The sequence below is a fragment of the Mastigoproctus giganteus genome, chromosome 2 (assembly GCF_048544385.1).
Source record: "Mastigoproctus giganteus isolate SK-2022 chromosome 2, ASM4854438v1, whole genome shotgun sequence".
NCBI lineage: Eukaryota > Metazoa > Arthropoda > Arachnida > Uropygi > Thelyphonidae > Mastigoproctus > Mastigoproctus giganteus.
The window spans coordinates 85,743,977-85,763,885 of NC_143576.1; the positions used below are offsets into that span (position 1 = coordinate 85,743,977).

Here is a 19,909-nt window from a genome sequence, read left to right on the forward strand (position 1 = left end):
CTTCTCATTTGCAATTGTTGATAAACAAATAGTAATAATAAATAATGTGTATTTTATACAAATAGATACAAACTTATAGATGCTACAGATATGACAGAAGAAGAAAGAAGAGATATAAAATATACTAATGTGCAGTATGTATGCTCCATTTCATAATTATTTTGCTTTCTTATTTTATAAATATTGCCCTCATGCCTGGTTAAGTTCTTGCATTCTAACCTAAATATCAGCAATTTTTTTTTTTTTTTCCTTAAATTTTGCTTTGTATTCAAATGTTTCTCTTGCAACCTTATTTAAAAGTAAAGCTGACATACTGACCCACCCCAATGCCTCTTCATTATACCGGGTTGTTATAAAATAAGTTTCCCTATTCAGGAGACCCTAGTGTCAAAACGGTTAGAGATAGCACTGTGAAAATCAGTTGGGTGTGTCATTTAGTGTATGGGGAAGCGATTTATAGAAGAAAAAAAAATCGGTTCAAATTTCCTCCACCAGAGGAGAAATTGGCACTGTAAACATGAGATGGAATATTTAACTTAGGATTAGATTTTAATATCAGAACTTTGAAATCTACAGATATTGTTCTGTGTGCTTTCTTTCACTTGAGATGACATTCTGAAAACAGAGGACTGTGGGCGACAGTTTTGTGTAGCATCTCACTGGAGATGTTGCCTACATGCTGTTTAATGCTTTCTTTCAAATCGACAAGCATCTGTATGCCACCATGGTAAACTCTGTCTTTCAGGTATCCACATAGCCAGAAATCACAGGAATTGAGATCTAGTGATCAGGCTGGCCGGAACTGCGGAAAGTCTCTAGGAATGATGCGATCATTTCCGAATGCTGAACAGAGCAGTTCCTTCATTTTTGACCAACATGGGGAGGGGCACCATCTTGCATGAACAGTACAGTCTCCAAGCATTGCATTTCTTGCAGAGTGGGAATAATGAGATCTCTTAGAAGAGTGCAGTACCATGCACAAGTTACTGTACACCTTATGGGGACATGAGGTGTAGACTGTTCAAAGAAAAATGGTCCGATTATAAACTCTGCTGTGAATCCACACCATACTGTAAAGTCCATACTTTGCAGTATGGACTTTGTAGTGGTCTTTCATGCACAGCAGATGGACTAGAATATTCGGCAGTTTTGTGCATTTATCCCCATGAAGAGTGAAAAGTGCCTCATCTGACTGTAAGATCATTCGAGCCCACGTATCGTCAAGTTCCATACGAGCCAGAAATTATAGAGCAAAGTCTGTTCATTGTTGCTGATCACAAGACTTTAGTTCTTGCACTACATGAATCATGTATGGGAACCAGCGTAAAATTATTTGAAGCATTTTACGTACAGTAGACCAAGGAAGTTTGAAATCTCTTGACTCCTCTGTCACTACTGACTGGTAGTGTTTCGCATTCTGACCATTTCAACCGCTACTTCATCCACTACCTCCATTCCGATATGTGGCCATCCCCTGCCTGGAATTAACCAAACTCACCAGTCGCTTCAAATTTCTGTATTAGTTTTCAAAGCCCCACTGACATCAAAGGTCCTTTATGTAAACCTTTAAAGTTTCCGATATTCATGTAGTGCTGCATTAGAGTTACTATTATTCTGGTAGAACAGTTTTACTAAAAGAGCATGTTCCTTTTTTTGTAAGAGCCATAATGGTTATTGACAGTGACAATGGCATAGGCCTTTCTGCTTTTATCTAACTGTATGTCACGTAAGCAGTGTGTCTTGAAGTAAATGAAAACTTTTACCTATGTGCAGCATCGTACCCCCTAGTGGCAGAAATTTGAACTAATTTTTTTTTTCTTCTAAAGATCGCTTCCCCATACCTTAAATGGCATATCCACCGATTTTCACAGTGCTAACTCTGACTGTTTTGACGCTAGGGTCTCCTGAATATGGAAACTTATTTTATAACCACCCAGTATATATAATTTAAATTAAGTTGCATATGTACATTAAACTGCCAGCAGAAGGGATATACCTACGAACAACGAATAGAACAAAAACTAATAGTTAAATAAACATCAAAGAGAATAGGGGAAAACTAAATGAAAAGAGAGTTTTGTGAAAAGAATACGTACTTAAAATTTTGAACAGATTTAGACTGCCATCCCCAGAAAATGCAGAGGCCAAGTAATGTGAAATATCACAACTTTGATATTAACAACACACATCACAGGGACCAATAAATGAAACAACTAAAATTTAAAAACAGATGACCATTCTCTCCTATCATCAGAAAGCCACAAGGCAATAATAGTTGTGGAATCACTGTATTTCGAACATCACACAAATTAATGCATTGGACAGCAACTGACAGAACACTATCAGCCTGACAATGCAATATATTTCCATAATGGTGGAAATAAAACCAATGAAAAATAAAACCACAGTGCAAAGCCAAAATGCCAACTGAAAAACGAAATATAAATACGAACATACAAAATCAACCAGCTTACAGATGACAGTATGAGCAGTGCTAAGCAACTACGCCCATTACAACCATGTTAAATAAATTAAAATTAATTAGCAGAATGTAAAAAAGTAAAATGAAATGAAGAATAAAATAAAGAATTGTTCTTTATTTTATTTTACATTTTTACATTCTGCTAATTAATTTTAATTTATATAACGTCCAGGATTGCAAGCAAAACAACAACATGTCTTCATTTCTGATCTAAAGCAGAAGCCAAAGGGTAAAAAGCATAAACATGAATAAAATTGAGAATAAAATTTTGTTAGTAAGTAAAATAAATGAAAATGAAAGTAAAACTTTTGTAAACAAAACAAAAATTTTTTACAAGGAATAAAAGGGGATATTTTTGAAAATGGCTTGTGAACTTTAGTTGACACTATGAAGACAAGAAATTAAAAACTCTAATCAGCAGAAATTTCTAGAAACATATAACTTGCTAGTCTAATCCAAGTAAAGGTAAAGAAATTTGAAAACATAGTAAAAAGCAAGTAGCCTTAAAAGTGAGCAAGAGACTTGAGATATGTAAAGTTGCAAGCAACAGCTTGCAGAGAAAGTGAAATATAGATATAAAACTAAACAATAGTGGCACCTGGAAATAAATTTTTAACCTGAATCTTGAAATTTCTAAGAGTAAAAAACTAGTAAAAGAATGGAAAAAAATAACTTACATTATAGAGACATGAGAAAATGTGGCAACACAACTGTACACAGGACAAAACCAAAACTAAATAATGCGTGCCAATGAGATACAAATATAAAGTTATACAACAGCAACACTTAGTGATAAAATTTTTTCAAAACTAGAAATAACTAGAAACTGGGGTGGGGAAGTGGAAATTGCATAACTTGCATAGAGATATCATACTAAATGTAGTTATAAACTATTACGTGTACAAGCCTAGAGTAAAAGATGCAAAATAAGGTGATAAAGTGAGTTATAAGCAGATATAATGTGGGTAAAATAGATAGAGCATTACGAAGACTGGAAGTATTATGTATCTGAACAAATTTTTGAAATAAATAAAATTACAATTTAAGCCAAAAAGTATGAAATTTAGACTGGCACCTGGTAGTAATGAAATCACAGTGAGATACACAATGGAGACTACACACAAAGAAAAAATTAAAGAAATATCTATAATAAGTTAATAGATTTTTAAAAAAAAATTATGGTTGATTACATTAAGGGTTTTTTGAAAATGATAGCACAAGCCAACATGAATTTTACCTCCAAGAATTTAAAATCTGTTTTTAACCAATTTTTATGCATAGATTTCAAAAATCACTGTGATAGTTTCACATCGCATCACAGTTACTAAATATAGAAAGAGTTACGTTCTACCAAAATAAGCTACTTTCACATAATCTAGCCAGTAATGTGTGACATACTGATATATTTTAACAGATATAAGCTAATTCTCTTAATTTTAGCAATCGATTCTGGCCTCTGATTTCATGTGATAAACATATTCAGACGTATGGTTCTTAGGTTCAAATTCCAATGTAACAATTTGAAGAGACCACACTTAGCGTTTTTGATGAGGATTTTTAATAGGCTTTGCCAAGGTTTTCAAAGTATTAACTGATCGTGACATTTTCTCAGGGTTGTAAATCTATCCTCCAAACATAAACAGCCCCTCGAGAGTAGGAGGGTGCAGTCTGCAACCCTTGTGGTTGAAGTAAAATAATTTCCAACTCTACCTGCTGGTTCGCAAATATTTTTCCTTTCAGTGTTTTCACACAAGTAGAACTAGCAAATTTCCACGTCTGTGTACTGCGTAGTGATAAAAATTGAATTTGTGTTGTTTCTAATTGTAGCATTAAAAACTGAATTTGTTTTCAGAAATTCACTTAGTGCTACACATAGGAAGTGTATCGATCATCCAGCCAATTTTTGTTATGTTTGTGGTTACCCAAAGACTCAAAGGAAAAATATCTACGACATTACAAAACTTTCGGATGTAAAATTGGTGATCAAGTTAAACCTTGGGTGCTTTACAAGTGTTGTATTACCTGCGTGACAAAGTTTAGAAAGTGGTTACGTGGCAAACTCAAAGCGTTACCTTTTTCAGTCCCTATGGTTTGGCGAGAACCATCTAACCACATTAATGATTGTATGACAAATATATCTGGTATGTCTGAAAAAAGCAAACACGCTGTAATATATCCAAATATACCTTCTGCAATTTGGCCCATTCCTCACAGTGATGATTTGCCAGTACCATGCCCCAAAACTTGGGGTAACACTAGTGGGGAAGATAATAGTGATCAAGTTCAAGTTGAGGATTCCCCGGAAGCGCCCCCCCACTTCACAAGTTGTCAAATATCAGCCAGTAATTTTAGATAGTGAGGTACATTTAATCAAACAAGATGAGTTGAATGATTTGGTTCAAGACTTAAATTTGCAGAGAGAACAAGCTAAACTGTTAGGTTCTAGTTTACAACAATGGAATATACTCACAGCAGGAACAAAGGTTTCAGTGTTTTGAAAAAAAAAGACATGAAAGGTTTTCGAAATACAGCAGACTCTCGATTTACCAGGAAGTGGATTAACCGGGACACTTCAAGACTCCAAATTAAAAAAAAAAAAAAAAAAAAACGAGAGACCAAATGTTTAGTTTGTTTTAGTGCATTGCATCGATTGTTGTGTTCCGTTGCACCGCAAAAAGATAAATTTTGTTTCGTTATTTATGTCAGGGGTGTTGAAATTTTATATTAAATATATATATTTTTTGTTTAGAAATCGCAAAAATGATGGGTAAACGCAAAAGAGTTGCACTTTCAGTTAAACAGAGACTTGAAATTATCAAAAGTTTGAAAACAGTGTATCCGTTAAATGTCTAATGAAGCATTATAATTGTTCATTAGAGGTTCATAAAGGTTGTTGACCAAACCATACCTGACATTGTAAAAAATAAAGGGAGCATTGCATTGGACACTGAGTAGTACATGGTAAGTTGTTTATCTATCGCCATATTTTTACATAGGTTGCTGAACAGTTTTCGATACAGTAAGTCCCCGACTTAATGCAACTACAGATTTACGTAAATTTGTTTTCACTCAATTTTTTTTAAATTTTTTATTTGATTTTTTTTTTTTTTTTTTTTTAGGATTGTAAAATTTAAAAAACAATAACGACAATCACGGCACGCACAAATTGCACAAGTGAGATCGAAGTAACAAGCAAAAATAGGAAAGAAGAGAAAATTCTTACAATTTATTTATGGTTTTTTTTTTTATGGGGACACACACTTCACCACAATAACGTAAAAACCAACAGAATTCCAGCTATCGGTATCATCGCGAATGCAATACGATCGAGTTTCCTACCCGTTTATAATAGATTGCGCTAACAGAAAAGCCCAATAAAATGGAAAGTGCAAACTGTTTTCATTGTTTTTTGTTGACCTCCAGAAATGTGTTTTAATAAAATGTGAGCTCGTGTGGGGTGATTAATCGGGAGTTTTCGCCTTAACCCTGTGAAGTTCTTTTCAGAAAATTTAATTTTGACTGTTATCATGGTGCTGACTAAGAGAATAAGTGACATCACTACTAGTAAATCTACCAAGAAAAGGAAAGCGATCGATTTGGATCAGAAAATTAAACTAATAAGTATGTATTGAAAATGGTCAGACATTAACAAGTATTGCACTGAATTCAGATTTATCAATAATAATATAATAGTAATATGTTACTAGTCATTCCTGAGTTGCATAAAACTCGACGAAGTAAGAAGTCCTGGAACATATCTCTTACGTATGTCGGGGGCTTCTGTATTTTTCGATTAACTGGGAAATAGATTATCCAGGATTTGTTTTTTACCATCTATCCCGGAAAATCGAGAGTCTACTATATTTTGTTACAGAGCATAGTATGTGTTTTTGCAAAGACATTATTGGACTTCTGAAACAAACACAAAAAACAAAATGTTGTTTTTTGTGTTTGTGGGACAGCCATGTGACAAAAAAACATTATGTTGTGCAACATTGGGACAAATGGATAAAAGGACAATGTAATATAAAATATATTCCATGAGGTTGTCAGAGACATTCAGATATGCCAGACAAGCTGTACTTGCTACCTGGGAGTCTAAAACGCTGATGGAACTGATATTCGGGTGACACTCAAGTCAAGTGAACCCAATTTCGGCAAAGTCTGGACGGTCTGTGACAGCCAAATCCTCTGCTTGCACCTTCACGATGGCGGGACTGTTAGTAATCCTGGGTATAACCTCCATGCACAAGTACATGGTGGGTGACCACCCAGGTGTGAACCAACGTAAGCAGGGGTCGAGGTGTGGCACCCACACCACATGGAGGAATGCTGCACCTCTATGTTACCAGGCAGTACTAGGTGGTAAATGACTCTCATCAACTGGTGCAATAACAACACTTTGCTTATTGGAGGCTTGAAGTGGTGGAACCCATGTTTAGTCTCTAGAGCTAAGTTCCGGTCAACTCTTCTCCATCTCTTCCATCATGTAGTATGATTCATGACATTTTAGGTTATGATGAACATTGTGGTGAGATCCATTATTCCTTACATTTTGAGGGTTCAGCTCTAAAACGGTGTTCGCAGGCCAGCCGCTAGTTAGTGTACCAGACTGAACCTACTGGTAACTCTCTAGGGGGCTTCTGGATCAGCTAGTGTATAATCTTGCTACCTCTACTCTGCCAGATAATGACTGGAGGGAGTCTGAGTAGTGTGTATGCGGGGAGCATTGTCGAGTCCATGTTATGTGAAGGACCTGGGTATATTCTTACCGTGTGTACACCATATCCAAAAATTTCATTACTTCATACAGCATGTCCCACCCACTTTTTCTTACTATTAAATACACCATGAATTGTCAAACTAATAGAGCAAGCTTATCTACAAAAAGATCTAAATCTTCCAAGCACGTCCTAATTCATTTCACAAATATACGTGGTCTCAATTCTAATCTCAACTATGTCCATTTCCACTTGCAGTCTGCCAAACCCCATGTACTTTTTCTGACAGAATTTCAGTTATCAGGTGATTCAACTACTGCTCATCTCAGATGCCCAAATTATTCGCTGTATGATTCCTTTCACCTCAAGGTGGTACTTGTGCATATGTCCATTCTGATATTCCCTGTCAGAGACTTGGCAATTTGGAATCTCCTCTCTTTGATCTTCTCTGACTTAAAATCTCTTTACCTCATTTTGTCACATTCATCTGTTGTCTCTACTGTTCTCCCAACTCCACTAATCACTTGGAGCTCTTTGACTTCGTCTCATTGCAATTTGACTTTCTCCAGTCAAACTTTCCTAACAGTGAGGTAATTTTCCTTGGTGATTTTAATGTTCACAACTCCAGCTGGTCGAGATGCTGAGGCTTTTGCAATTACTAATGAACTTGCACAGATTGTTCATTTACCTACAAGAATACCGGACAATCCTAATCATACAGCTAATACGCTTGATCTTTTTCTCACAAACAACCCTTCCAAGTACACAGCTGAAGTCAGAGGCCCTTTAGGCACTTCAGATCACAACTTGGTGATTGTCTCTTCTCCAATGGAACCTTTATCTCATGGCTATTCCCAACCTTGTGTTGTTTGGCATTACAAGAATGCAAAATGGGATGACCTGCGAGACTTCTTTTCTTCTTTTCCTTGGTCGGTTTACTGTTTCAAAACTTCTGATGTCAACGTTTGCTCGATCGTGTCAGTGAAATTATTCTTGCAGGAATGGAATCCTTTATCCCACACTCCACTTTAAAATTTCTTCCTTTAAATAAACCTTGGTTTTCCAATAAATGTGCTAAAGCTGTTCAAGAGAAGAATGTTGCATATCATAATTGGCTTGTTTCTAATTCTCCAGTTTCATTTTCTGCCTACACCAAAGCTTGCAACAATTGTAAAGCAGTTATTAATCAGTCCAAACTAGAGTTTGAACAGGCTAAGTGTAGAAAACTGGCTTCTTGCCCTAATGGTAGCCGAGCATTCTGGTCTCTTGCCAAAGCTATTGGCTGCAACTTTTGCCCATCTCTGCTCCCACCTCTGTCCAAACAAGATAGTTCTTGTTGTCACGTCAGCCAAGGATAAAGCTGACCTGCTAGCATCCCGTTTTTCTTCCAACTCATGTATTAATGATCTTGGTAAAGCACCTCCCACCATTCCCAACACCCTCCATTCAATGCCTCCTGCGGTCTTCCGTAAAAAGTATGTCAGAAGGATTTTGATGAATCTTGATGCTAAGAAAACTCCAGGTCCCGATGGTATTTCTCCACTTGTTCTCAAAACCTGTGCACCTGAACTTACTCCTATTCTTTGCCGCCTTTTTTCACTTTTTCATTCCAAAGGTGTTTTTCCTGCTACTTGGAAATTTGCTCATATCTAGCCAGTTCCTAAAAAGGGTGACAAATCCCTCACATTCAGTTATCATCCCATTGCAATTACTTGTACTCTTTCTAAAGTAATGGAGAAATCAATTAGCCGCCAACTCTTAAACTACCAAGAAACCTTCCGGCTGATCAACGATCGCCAGTATGGATTCCGTCAGTGTCGATCCACTGGTGATATTCTGGCTTATGTTACCTATTTATGGACTAATTCAATGGAAAGGTTCGGTGAAACACAAGTAATTGCTCTTGAGATCTCAAAGGCTTTCGATCATGTTTGGCATAAAGGTCTTGTAAAGAAGCTTCCATCTTATGGTTTGCCAACTGTTTTAAGTAATTGGTTATCCAGTTTTCTCTCTGATCACTCACTGAGGGTGATGGTAGATGGCTCTCTGTCTTCTAACTTCTCCACTAATGCAGGTGTCCCCCAAGGTTCAGTTCTTTCTCCCACTCTTTTCCTCTTGTATATTAATGACCTTCTTCCATTGACTGGAAATCATATCCATAGTTTTGCCAATGATAGCACATTGCATTCCACTTTCCATTTTGAGAAACCTTGTCCTACTCAATCAGCTTCAACTTCTTGAAAATCTGCTACCAATTCCTTAAATTCCGATCATCAGGTAATTCTCCAGTGGGACAAAGATAACTTAGTTGATTTCAACCCTTCTAAATCTCAGTCTTGTCTTATATCTCGCAAAAAGGATTCTTTGCCCCTATGCTTATCTTTAGTGACACTCCGATTTCTAGGCAAAATGATATATCTCTTTTGGGGATTACCCTGATTTCTAATCTCTCTTGGCACAAGCACATTACAAATATTGTTTCCTGTATATCTAAAAAACTTGGTTTTCTCTTTCGCTCTCGTTACTTTTCTTCCAAACCGCTGTTCGCTCTGTATAAATCGCAAATCTGCACAGCCATGGAATATTGTTTCCACATCTGGGGTGGTGCCCCCAAAACATCTCCCAGGCTTCTTGATTCCATTCAGAAGAGGGCAGTTATGTTAATTAATGATTCATCTCTAACAGAGTCTCTCCACTCCCTGTCTCATAGACGTACTGTTTCTGCTGCATGCCTCTTCTACAGATACTTCCATGGGCACTGTTCTTCTGAATCGGCTTCTATAATTCCCGCTCTCTCTTTCAAAACAGTCCGAACATGTGCCACCACCAACCAACATCCATTTACTGTCCAACTTCAAACTCACAGAACCAACTTTTCATCTTCCTCATTTAATCATTCAACTGCCATTTTCCGGAACAACCTTCCTTCATACGTATTTCCTGAAAATTACAGCTACAGAAGTTCAAGTACAATGTCAACAAATATCTTTTTTCATCTTCTCAATCTCCAACCCAAGCATGGTACTAAGTACAATAGGTTCTAATACTTCTCGTGTTTGGGGTTTACATAAAAAAAAAAAAATATTCCTTTAGTGCAATCAAAAAAGGTTCTTCTTCTTCCACCCTGCCTATAAAACTTGGATTGACGAAAAATTTTGTGAAGGTAATAGATGAAGCAGGTAACAGATTTGCATACTTGAAGTGGTTTCCTAATTTAACATATGCTAAACTTTAAGGAAGGAATTGTCGTAGGGCCCCAAATTAGGAAACTCCTGAAAGACAATCTGTTTGAAACCCTAGATGTTGAATTGGCAGCTTAGCGATCATTTAAGGTGGTACATGGTTTTTTGGGTAATAGAAAAGAAGAAAACTATGAAATGTTGGTGTCTAATTTACTTGAGTGCTACAAAAACATGGGCTGTCAAATATTGAAAAGTTAGTTTCTTCATTCCCATCTCGAATTTTCCCCCAAAAATCTAGATGTGGGTGATGAACATGGGGAGCAGTTTCATTAAGATATTTCCATGGTGGAAAAGTGGTATCAGGGTTGCTGGGATCCTGTAATGATGTGGGGATTACGGCTGGTTCCTTGTGAGGGAGAGTAAGCAGGAATACAAGAGAAAATCCCTTAGTAACAAACACCTTTAAGGACAATTATAGGTGTGCTGATTATATATTGTTGAAATATAACTATTTCACTATGATTTATGATAATTTTTCCGAAGTTAAATGAGTTATAGACAATGTATAATTTTTTTTTACACTTGTATTACAAACTTGAATTATACATATATATATATCCCTTTATTTTAACTTTATTTAAACATTGGTACACCTTTTGATGTTGATGTGATGGGGACTTTTTATGGCAATTTTTGGAATCAGCGTGTGTTTTTTCCTCTGGAATCGCATATTTCATTGCAGAGGTATGGCAAAAAATTTATTTTGTTGGCTAGTGTAATTTTTATAAAATAAAGGAAAAGAATAGCCAATAAATTTAAGAAATTTTTTTAAGGTTGGAAATAGCAATATTGTAGTTATTACATATCATAGCAATAGGGAAGTAATGACATTAGAGTGGACACGATTAGAAATATTGTAAAACAAATGGATGGAAAAACAACAGCTTCAAAGTTGAACGAGCCTCTATTATTGGAGAGAGATCAACTGAAGTATGATTATTAACAATACTAATGTAAGGTTCAAATAATTAGCAGAGTTATTACAGGAATTAGATTTTTCTAGAGTAAGTTCACAAAGATACAAATGGCCAAAATCCTTAATAAAGTTTGTATAACTGATTATGTAAAGGTCATCAATATAACTAAATAACAAGATATTTTGAGGAAGAGAAATTTTGGACCAGTAAAAGTATAAATTTGCAAGAATTCAAGAAGCAGGGCTACTCACTGGAGTACCCTTGATCTGTTGATAGACTTGAAAACCATCAAAAACATAGTTATTAAACACACAAAGGTTGATCAGTTGTTCCAAAAAGTGACGTTACAATTAATAAGATGATAATATTTATGGAAAATTTCTAAAAGAACAGTAAAGAGACTATGGAAATCAAAATTTTAAATTACAGAATTCTACAACTGTTATAATTTTTTAAAAATGTTCGGCTCTTTCTATTTCAGTTTGTGCAGTGGGTGTCAGTTGCCCATTATAAAATGTGAGAGTTGTTCTATAAATATATAAAAAGATAAGTTTTTGGATCCTGATGATTTAGGACATGATTATAAAGGTATACAGGTAGTTGTCGACTTTACGAGTTAATTCATTCCTAGTGCGTGCTCCTAAAGCGGGAATTTATTTCTCATAGACTTAAGGCGAAAAATAGGGGTTACATTCTCAACAATGAAATTAGTTATCTAATTAGTTTGTTTAAAAAATGACTGATTTATTGAAATAAATGAAAACGTAGCCTGTAAAATCAAGCAAATTATAATAATAGAGAAATTATTTATGACTTACAAATTTTAAAGAATGTTTATTCTTCATCATCATCGACTAAATGCACACTCGTTAATCACTCACTATTGGCTCGACACTCATTAGTTTGTTGCACAAGGAGTCATTGTCTTCAGAAATATTTTAATAGGCATTTGTTTTCAAGATAATCTTCTCTTTTAATTATAAATTTCACAAGCCGACCGGGCTAGCCGGGTGGGTAAAGTGCCTGCCTGGCAACCTAAAGGTCACAGGTTCGAATCACACCTCGGGCTTGGATCAAAGTACTGCAAAAACCTTGGGAGGTGCATTATGGCCACAGAAGCCGATGTGCCAACAACTACCAAAAAAAAAATAAATAAATAATAAAAAAAATAAATTTCACAATTGCATGCATAAGCATTTTTTAACGGTATACACAAATTGCAACTAACACGATTCGCATGGAGTAGCAAATTTATGAAGCTTAAAAAAAAAGGAACGAAGAGAAGATTCTGAAAATTTATTTGTTTTTTATATGATTGAAGATTTCAGTAAAGGGGAAACATATTCACCATAATAACGAAAACAACCACACAATTTCAGCTATCGGTATTTTTGCAAATGCTAGAAGATCGTGTTTACTACCCGTTTATAATTGCTTGCAGTAACAGAAAAGCCCAATAAACTGGAAAGTGCAAATTGTTTTTATTGTTTTATGATCATGACCTCCAGAAATGTGCTTTAGAAAAATATCACAAAGGCGTTCAAAATTGGTTCTTATAACAGAACATATGATAATGATGAAAGTGTAGTGCATTTTAATGATTTGAATTGGTAACTAATACAATTTACAAACCACACTCACGACCTTTTATATGGCCTTAAGGTCACGCTCGTGATCTTAAAAATTACATTTTAGAGAGATAAATAGCTTAGTAATACAGCGAAAATTTCAACTTCTAAGATATTGAAATGAATTGCCAAAAAACAATGTGTTATTGGGTTCACATTATGATATTTTAATGATATGATGGTGTCTCTGGAACTGATTAATATCAAAGCAGGGTACACTGTAGTGTATAGCTATGTGCGTGGGTTGAAATGCGGTATTTATGAATGTTTAACATTCATTTTTTGCAATTAATGTTCATATTTTTGATTTTGTTGATACTTGATACTTGGGAAAAAAAACTTGGGAACTCGTAAAGCGAAAACTCATAAACCAAGAACTTCCTGTATGTTAGAGAAGCAAGAAGCGCTCTCCTTTTCTTTCTTTTTGTCTTGCTTTAACTTCTTTCTCTTCATTTTTACTGGTGATCATCATGCTGAGCCAACCTGGGACTCTGTCCGAGGTTGGCTCAGCATGCTGGCCACCACTTTTTGATGAGGATGGGGAGTGGGATGTGGTGACCAGGTGTTGCTGCTTCCCACCTGCTAAAAGCCAGGTACCAGCTGACAACACTACAACAGAACATGTGATTACATTTATACACACTAGTTACGCCGGTTTTGGTGTAAGCTTCACCACAAACTGTACAATAATGGCTAATGAGGGGGAACCCTGGGATCCACAGTATCAACACATGAGCACATATGATTATAGTAAAAAGTCAATTTAAAAGAATTCAAAAATTTATTAAACTTAAATGTAAATTTTGAAAAACTTAAACATAAATTTAACTTTAATTAATTTTTGAATTGTTTTCAATTGATTTTTTACTGTTATCATTTTGCATTAATCTTTTATTCATTTTAATATCTGGAGAGTATCATATGGAAGTGTTCTATGTATCATATTGAGGTAAATTTCTTTTACTCTTCTACAGGTATTGATATCAACATAGAACATATTGAGCACCATAGCTCTGTTATATACTATCACATGTCCTTTCTGTACAAATTGTAGCAACCAAATTCAAATTCTGCATTCCTTACATTTCACCGACACCATGGCACTGATATTCCAACAATATCTGCCTTTGATATCTTGAACACCACTTCAAATTCATCGAATTTATTTACTATACTCCTAGCATTGATGTACATGCAATTAAACATGCACCTGTTCTTACTCTTAGCCCACGTATTTACTTGTTCCGTGATGACTCCTAGCAGTTCTTGACATCCCCAGTATCTTGCTTTCCATGCTACTGCTCAGTATTACCAACATGGTGCAAGAAAACCCTGCTTTTACTGCACCATCAAAAATATAATAAATATGGTCAATTGCTTATTAAAATCCAAATAAACAATGCCAAAAATAGCTAATCTGGTTAGTTAAACATGATTTTCTCTTTACAAAACTCTGCTGTGATTCCTTTAGAATTCTACTTCTAAGTTAGGTCATGTAGCATTCTTGAATCATTGTTTCCACACTTTTCTTAACCACTGAAGTCAAATGGTCTATAATAGTAGTAGTAGTAGTAGTAGTGGCATGTGTGATGAAAGAAAGCAAATGTATGAGCTTATGCAGCATCAGCCAAAAAAAAAAAAAAAAAAAATCACACCATTCCCTCCAAATGCCTGTCCAGTTCCTTCCTCCTTAAATTTATTCAACCTATCAACTTTCACAACGACAGATGGAAGTTTGTTCCAGCAATTAACCAATTTCCGCACATCTATTCTACATCTGTTCTTTCGTAATTTGAATTTATGCCCCCTTAGGTTCGTAATCTGAACAAGTGGAAGGATCCCATCAGAATTCAGCGTGCTGAAACCATTCAAGGCCTTATACACCTCAGTCAGATCACCGCGCAGGTGCCTAGTCTCCAGCCACTGCAATTTGCAGAACTTAAGCCTCTCTTGATAAGAGGATCCCTTCATTCCCCTCACCAATCTTGTTGCCCTTCTCTGTACACGCTCAAGTAAATCTACATCCTTCCTAAAATGAGGCCTCCAGACCTGTACGCAGTACTCAAGGCATGGCCTGACCATTGCCTTATACAGAGGGATAATGACCTCCTTTTCCCTGCTAGCAAAATTCCTATATATCATTGACAAAACCCCATGACCTGCCCTGGCAGCCTGTCTGCATTGCTCAGAAAACTTCATATCTGACTGCACAATTACTCCCAGGTCTTTTTAATTTTCTACCACCTTAAGTGTAGTACCACACAGTTGGTACGTTTCTCTGGGGTTACTTCTACCCATATACAGTACTTTGCATCTGTCAAGGTTAAACTTCAGTTGCAACTTCTTAGCCCATCTGCCCAAATTATCTAGATCCTGTTGCAGTAGCACACTGCCATTACTGTCATTAACAACCCTGCCAAACTTTGTATCATCTGCAAACTTCGACATTAAGCCTGATATACCTTCATCAATATCATTGATAAATATACAAAACAACAGTGGACCTAACACCGAACCCTGTGGGACTCCACTAATAACATTAGTCCAAGAAGAGCAGCACCCATTGATTACCACCCTCTGTCTTCTCGCACTTAACCATCCTTTTATCTTTTGTAGCAACTTACCCTTAATACCATTCTGCTCCAATTTGTACAATAGTCTTCCATGCGCAACAGTGTCAAAAGCTTTCCTGAAATCCAAATATGTGATATCAAAATTATTTTTTGCATCCAGTTCCTTTGTAACCACATCATAATATCCTATCAAATTTGTCAGACAAGACTTTCCCTTAACAAACCCATGCTGTGTCTGAATTATTGCTGCAGTCCTGTCTAGATGATCCTGCAATGGATCTTTAACCAGCGACTCCATTATTTTACCCAGAACAGAAGTTAAACTAATTGGTCTGTAATAACTCGTGTCACCCTTGGATCCCCCTTTGTGAATTGGGGATACATTTGCACATCTCCAGTCCGTGGGAACCTCCCCTGAGTCCAAGAATGCTCTCATAATTATGGCTAAGGGTTTGCTTAGTTGCTTTACCGCCTCCTTTAATATAACTGGATAGATCCCATCCACCCCAGGTGCTTTTCTTACGTTTAACTTCAACAATTTCTCTTCCACTTTGCTCTCAGTTATTACAAAATCATTAAGTATCCTGCTACAATTTGATAACCTTCTGCAATTTTCAAACCTCAATAATTCCTCACGTGTGAAAGTAGATGCAAAATACTCATTCAGTTTGTTTGCTATCTGAGCAGGATCATCAACAGTCGAACCATCGATGTCAAGTGGGCCAATCAGATTCATCCCCTTCCTTTTAGAGTTTATATAAGTAAAGAAATCCTTGCTGTTTTTCTTAGCATCTTTTGCCAAGGATTTCTCGTAATTTGCCTTCGCCTGCCGAGCCTCCTTTGTGACCTGATTGCAGATTGACTTATATCTGCCATAGGCTTCTGAGTCGCTTGATAATTTATATGCATCCCATGCATTTTTCTTCTCTGTTACGAGTCTCATTAGTTCATTTGACAACCATTTAGGCCTAAACCTTGAACAATATTTCTTAATAGGTATGAAACTTTTAGTAGCTTCTACGATTAATTCCTTGAATGCTTCCCACTTAGAATTTACTATTGGTAACATCGTCAGTTTATCCCACTGTACAGAATTTAAAAACTGTCGGAGACCACTGTACTCGCCTTTACGGAAGCAAAAACCCTTTCCTTTATCCTTGATGGTAATTAAATCTTTAAGTAAATCCCACGTCAGTACACTGTGATCACTGCCACCTAGTGGTTCTTTTATCTGCAAATTCGTAATACATGAATGATCACTGCTGATAACCAGATCAAGAGTATTACTTTCTCTGGTTGCCTCTCGAACATGCTGCTGCAGAAAACAATCATCCAATAAATCCACAAAAGTCTGACTAGTGTGTGAGTGCCCAACCCACAAGTTCCAGTCAATATCTGGGAAGTTAAAATCCCCCATTATAAGACATTCCGATTTACTAGCCCACTCTATTTCTCTGTACAATTGTTCATTGTACTCATTCGAGTCATTAGGCCTATAACACACTCCTACTCTTATTTTTGCTTTCGTAGTGTTTATGTCACACCAAACTGACTCAATGGTGCACTGTTCATCTATATCAACTGGATGCACTTCTTTTGAATTTATGTTTTTCTTTATTAACAGCATAACACCTCCTCCCTTCCTATCCTGTCTATCCTTTCTGTACACATTGTACTCCCCAAATTCCAGTTCGGCATTCCTTATATCTGTGTGACACCATGTCTCCGATATCCCAACAATATCCGCCTTTGATGTCTTGACCAACACTTCAAATTCATCAAATTTATTTACTATACTTCTAGCATTGGTATACATGCAAGTATACATGCACCTATTCTTATTCTTAGTTACTCTAACACATCCCATATACCCACCTGTTTCACGATGACTGCCATCCGTCCCTGAAACCCCCAACACCCCTCGCTCCAGGTCGCTACTTATTCTAATAGAAGTTGTATAAGAATCATCTTCCCCTCTGCCTACGGCTACTGTTAAACTATTAGTCTTTGTATCCCCCCAAGCTATCAGTTTTCCGACCCACCCAACACTACCTCAATAGCATCAGCAAATATTCTTGCACCCTTTCTATTTAAGTGAATCCCATCCCTGTAGAAGCAGTCTCTCCTGTTAACAAGTACAGTCCAGGCTGAAAAAAATTCTATCCCTTGAGCCTTGCACAATCTTTCCAGGGGCAAATTGATCGACAAGGCTCTCATCATATACTCCCTCCTATCGTGTCTGGGCAGAATTGCAGACACTTTCAAATTCAACCCTAATTCACGGCTTTTTTTTCATCAGTGACCTGTACTTGTTAAGTAATTCTGCCGGTCTCCTACTCTTAATATCATTAGTGCCAACGTGTACAACTATATCACCTTTTGTGCCCCTAAAAGATGATATCTGCTCTACAACGTCATCAACCTTTGCCCCTGGCAGACATACCCTGGTCCTGTTCCACCTATCCTTTTTACAAAGGATGTTTCCCGTTTCCTTGACAATAGAGTCACCAACAACTACTAGTTCCTGTGGGACCAGCGCATTCTGCCTTGGGGGTTGCCGCTGTGTTGCGTGATGACCAAGTGCAAGCTCTGGCGTTGATGTGGGCAGCTTAGAGCCTGATGGGCCCCTCAATATAGATCTTTCGAGGGCATCCACCCTGTCCTTCAAACTCTCATATAGGCCCATAACAACGCTGAGTTGTCGCCTGATTTCCTTACACTCCTTACATCGCGCACACACAAAGACATCCCCCATGGCAATATTATGTTCCGTTCCAGATAGTTCCGCAAGCATTTCACAAGCTGCACATTTTTTATAGGCTGTGATGCGTTGGAGAATCGCCCCCCTCAGTTCTCCCCCGAGTCACAGCACTCCTGCCATTTTGTGCCCGTTGCTTTGCTGCTCTAGTTTGGGCATGATATTTTAAATTAATAAGATCAATAAATTAAATTAATTAAATGTCAATACTACGCTATCTAATAGAAACGGTGAAGCATATTACTGTTTCTATAATTATACGTTAGAGCTACCTAGCTATCTCAATTAAAAATTTGAATTCCCTATCACTATATACAAAAACAATGCCTGCAATATTCGAACGAAATAACGGTTTTATAAAGTATTACGTATATCTACAAAAACTGTTTATATAAATTAAAATAAAAATAACCAGCGTAATTATAACTATAAGACTACGTATTAAGTACAATATAAAATGACAATTATGTAAATAAAAAGCAAACACTTATCGTTTTTTTCGGAGCCTGTAACTCGCAGCTGTATTTTCTAAAGAGAGTCAGCGCCCTCTCTCAGTAATTACTCACTCTGCTTTTAAAACTACTTTTATGTACTAGGGATATCGGTCGCGGGTTTGAATTCTGCCTCGGGGTTGGAGCAGAGTAAAATGCAAAAACTTTGGGAGGTGCAGTATGGCCACAGAAGCCGATGTGCCAAAAACTAACAAAAAAAAAAAAAAAAATTATGGATATGTTTACATTTCTCCAATCAAAAGGAATCACTCCTGAGTCCATCGATTTCCTCATAATTAATCTTAATGGTGTAATATACTCTCTTGGTGCCACCCTGAATTTCTGGATATATGACATCAAATCCAAGAGCCTTACACTCCTTCTCATCAGCAAGTTGCCAAGAGATTATCTGGTTTATATAAATATTATAGTGAGGTAACCAGCAAACTATTGCTTTGCAATGAGCAATATTTACTGACACATGACACTGAAGAATTTTCTGCAAGCAGACTAGTAGGCATATCCTGAGGGTACCAAAAACATCATCTACTTCCTTTTCTGCTCTTTTGTATCAGTAAGTTGCATGCACAAAATATATCTGCAAGGTATTACTTTTGTATTTTGAACTGTCTCTTCCAGATAAATGGAAATTTGTGTTATCTCAGTAATGCGTTGATCCTTTTTGTATGCACATGTTTCTAAAACTGTTTGTTATTGGGTTATTCCCGTTAACAGAATCTTTAAACTGATGCAAATCACATTTTATGGTGTGGCCTCTGAGTAAACAGCCACTCTCCCCATCATCAGATATAGATGTGGATTAAAGTAAGTCCTGATACCATAGATAATGCTTGTTTAGTAGATCTTATTTCATTTGTTTTTGTTTTAATTCCATTATCATGATTTGCTTAGGTCCATTAGCCATCTTCACTAGTGGCGGCTGACTGTAAAGTACCTTAGAGCCATGGCACTGTCACAATAACACTGTAAAAATAAAACAAATGTACCTTTTTATATTTTAATATTATTTTGTTTATTACTAGTTTATGTTCATTTTTCATTTATAACAACCATGCTATAAATGATTAAATGTTACT

The 19,909-nt window shown here is 36.5% G+C and overlaps 1 protein-coding gene across 1 annotated transcript in view; it reads left to right on the forward strand.

The window, feature by feature from the left end:
• LOC150089386 (uncharacterized) overlaps positions 1 to 19,909 on the forward strand; it is a 323,259-nt gene that overhangs the window by 82,677 nt on the left and 220,673 nt on the right. Inside the window, exon 5 of the mRNA XM_090368558.1 lies at positions 66 to 134. Coding sequence (XP_090224684.1) covers positions 66 to 134 — 69 coding nt within the window. The remainder of the gene's footprint in view (positions 1 to 65; positions 135 to 19,909) is intronic.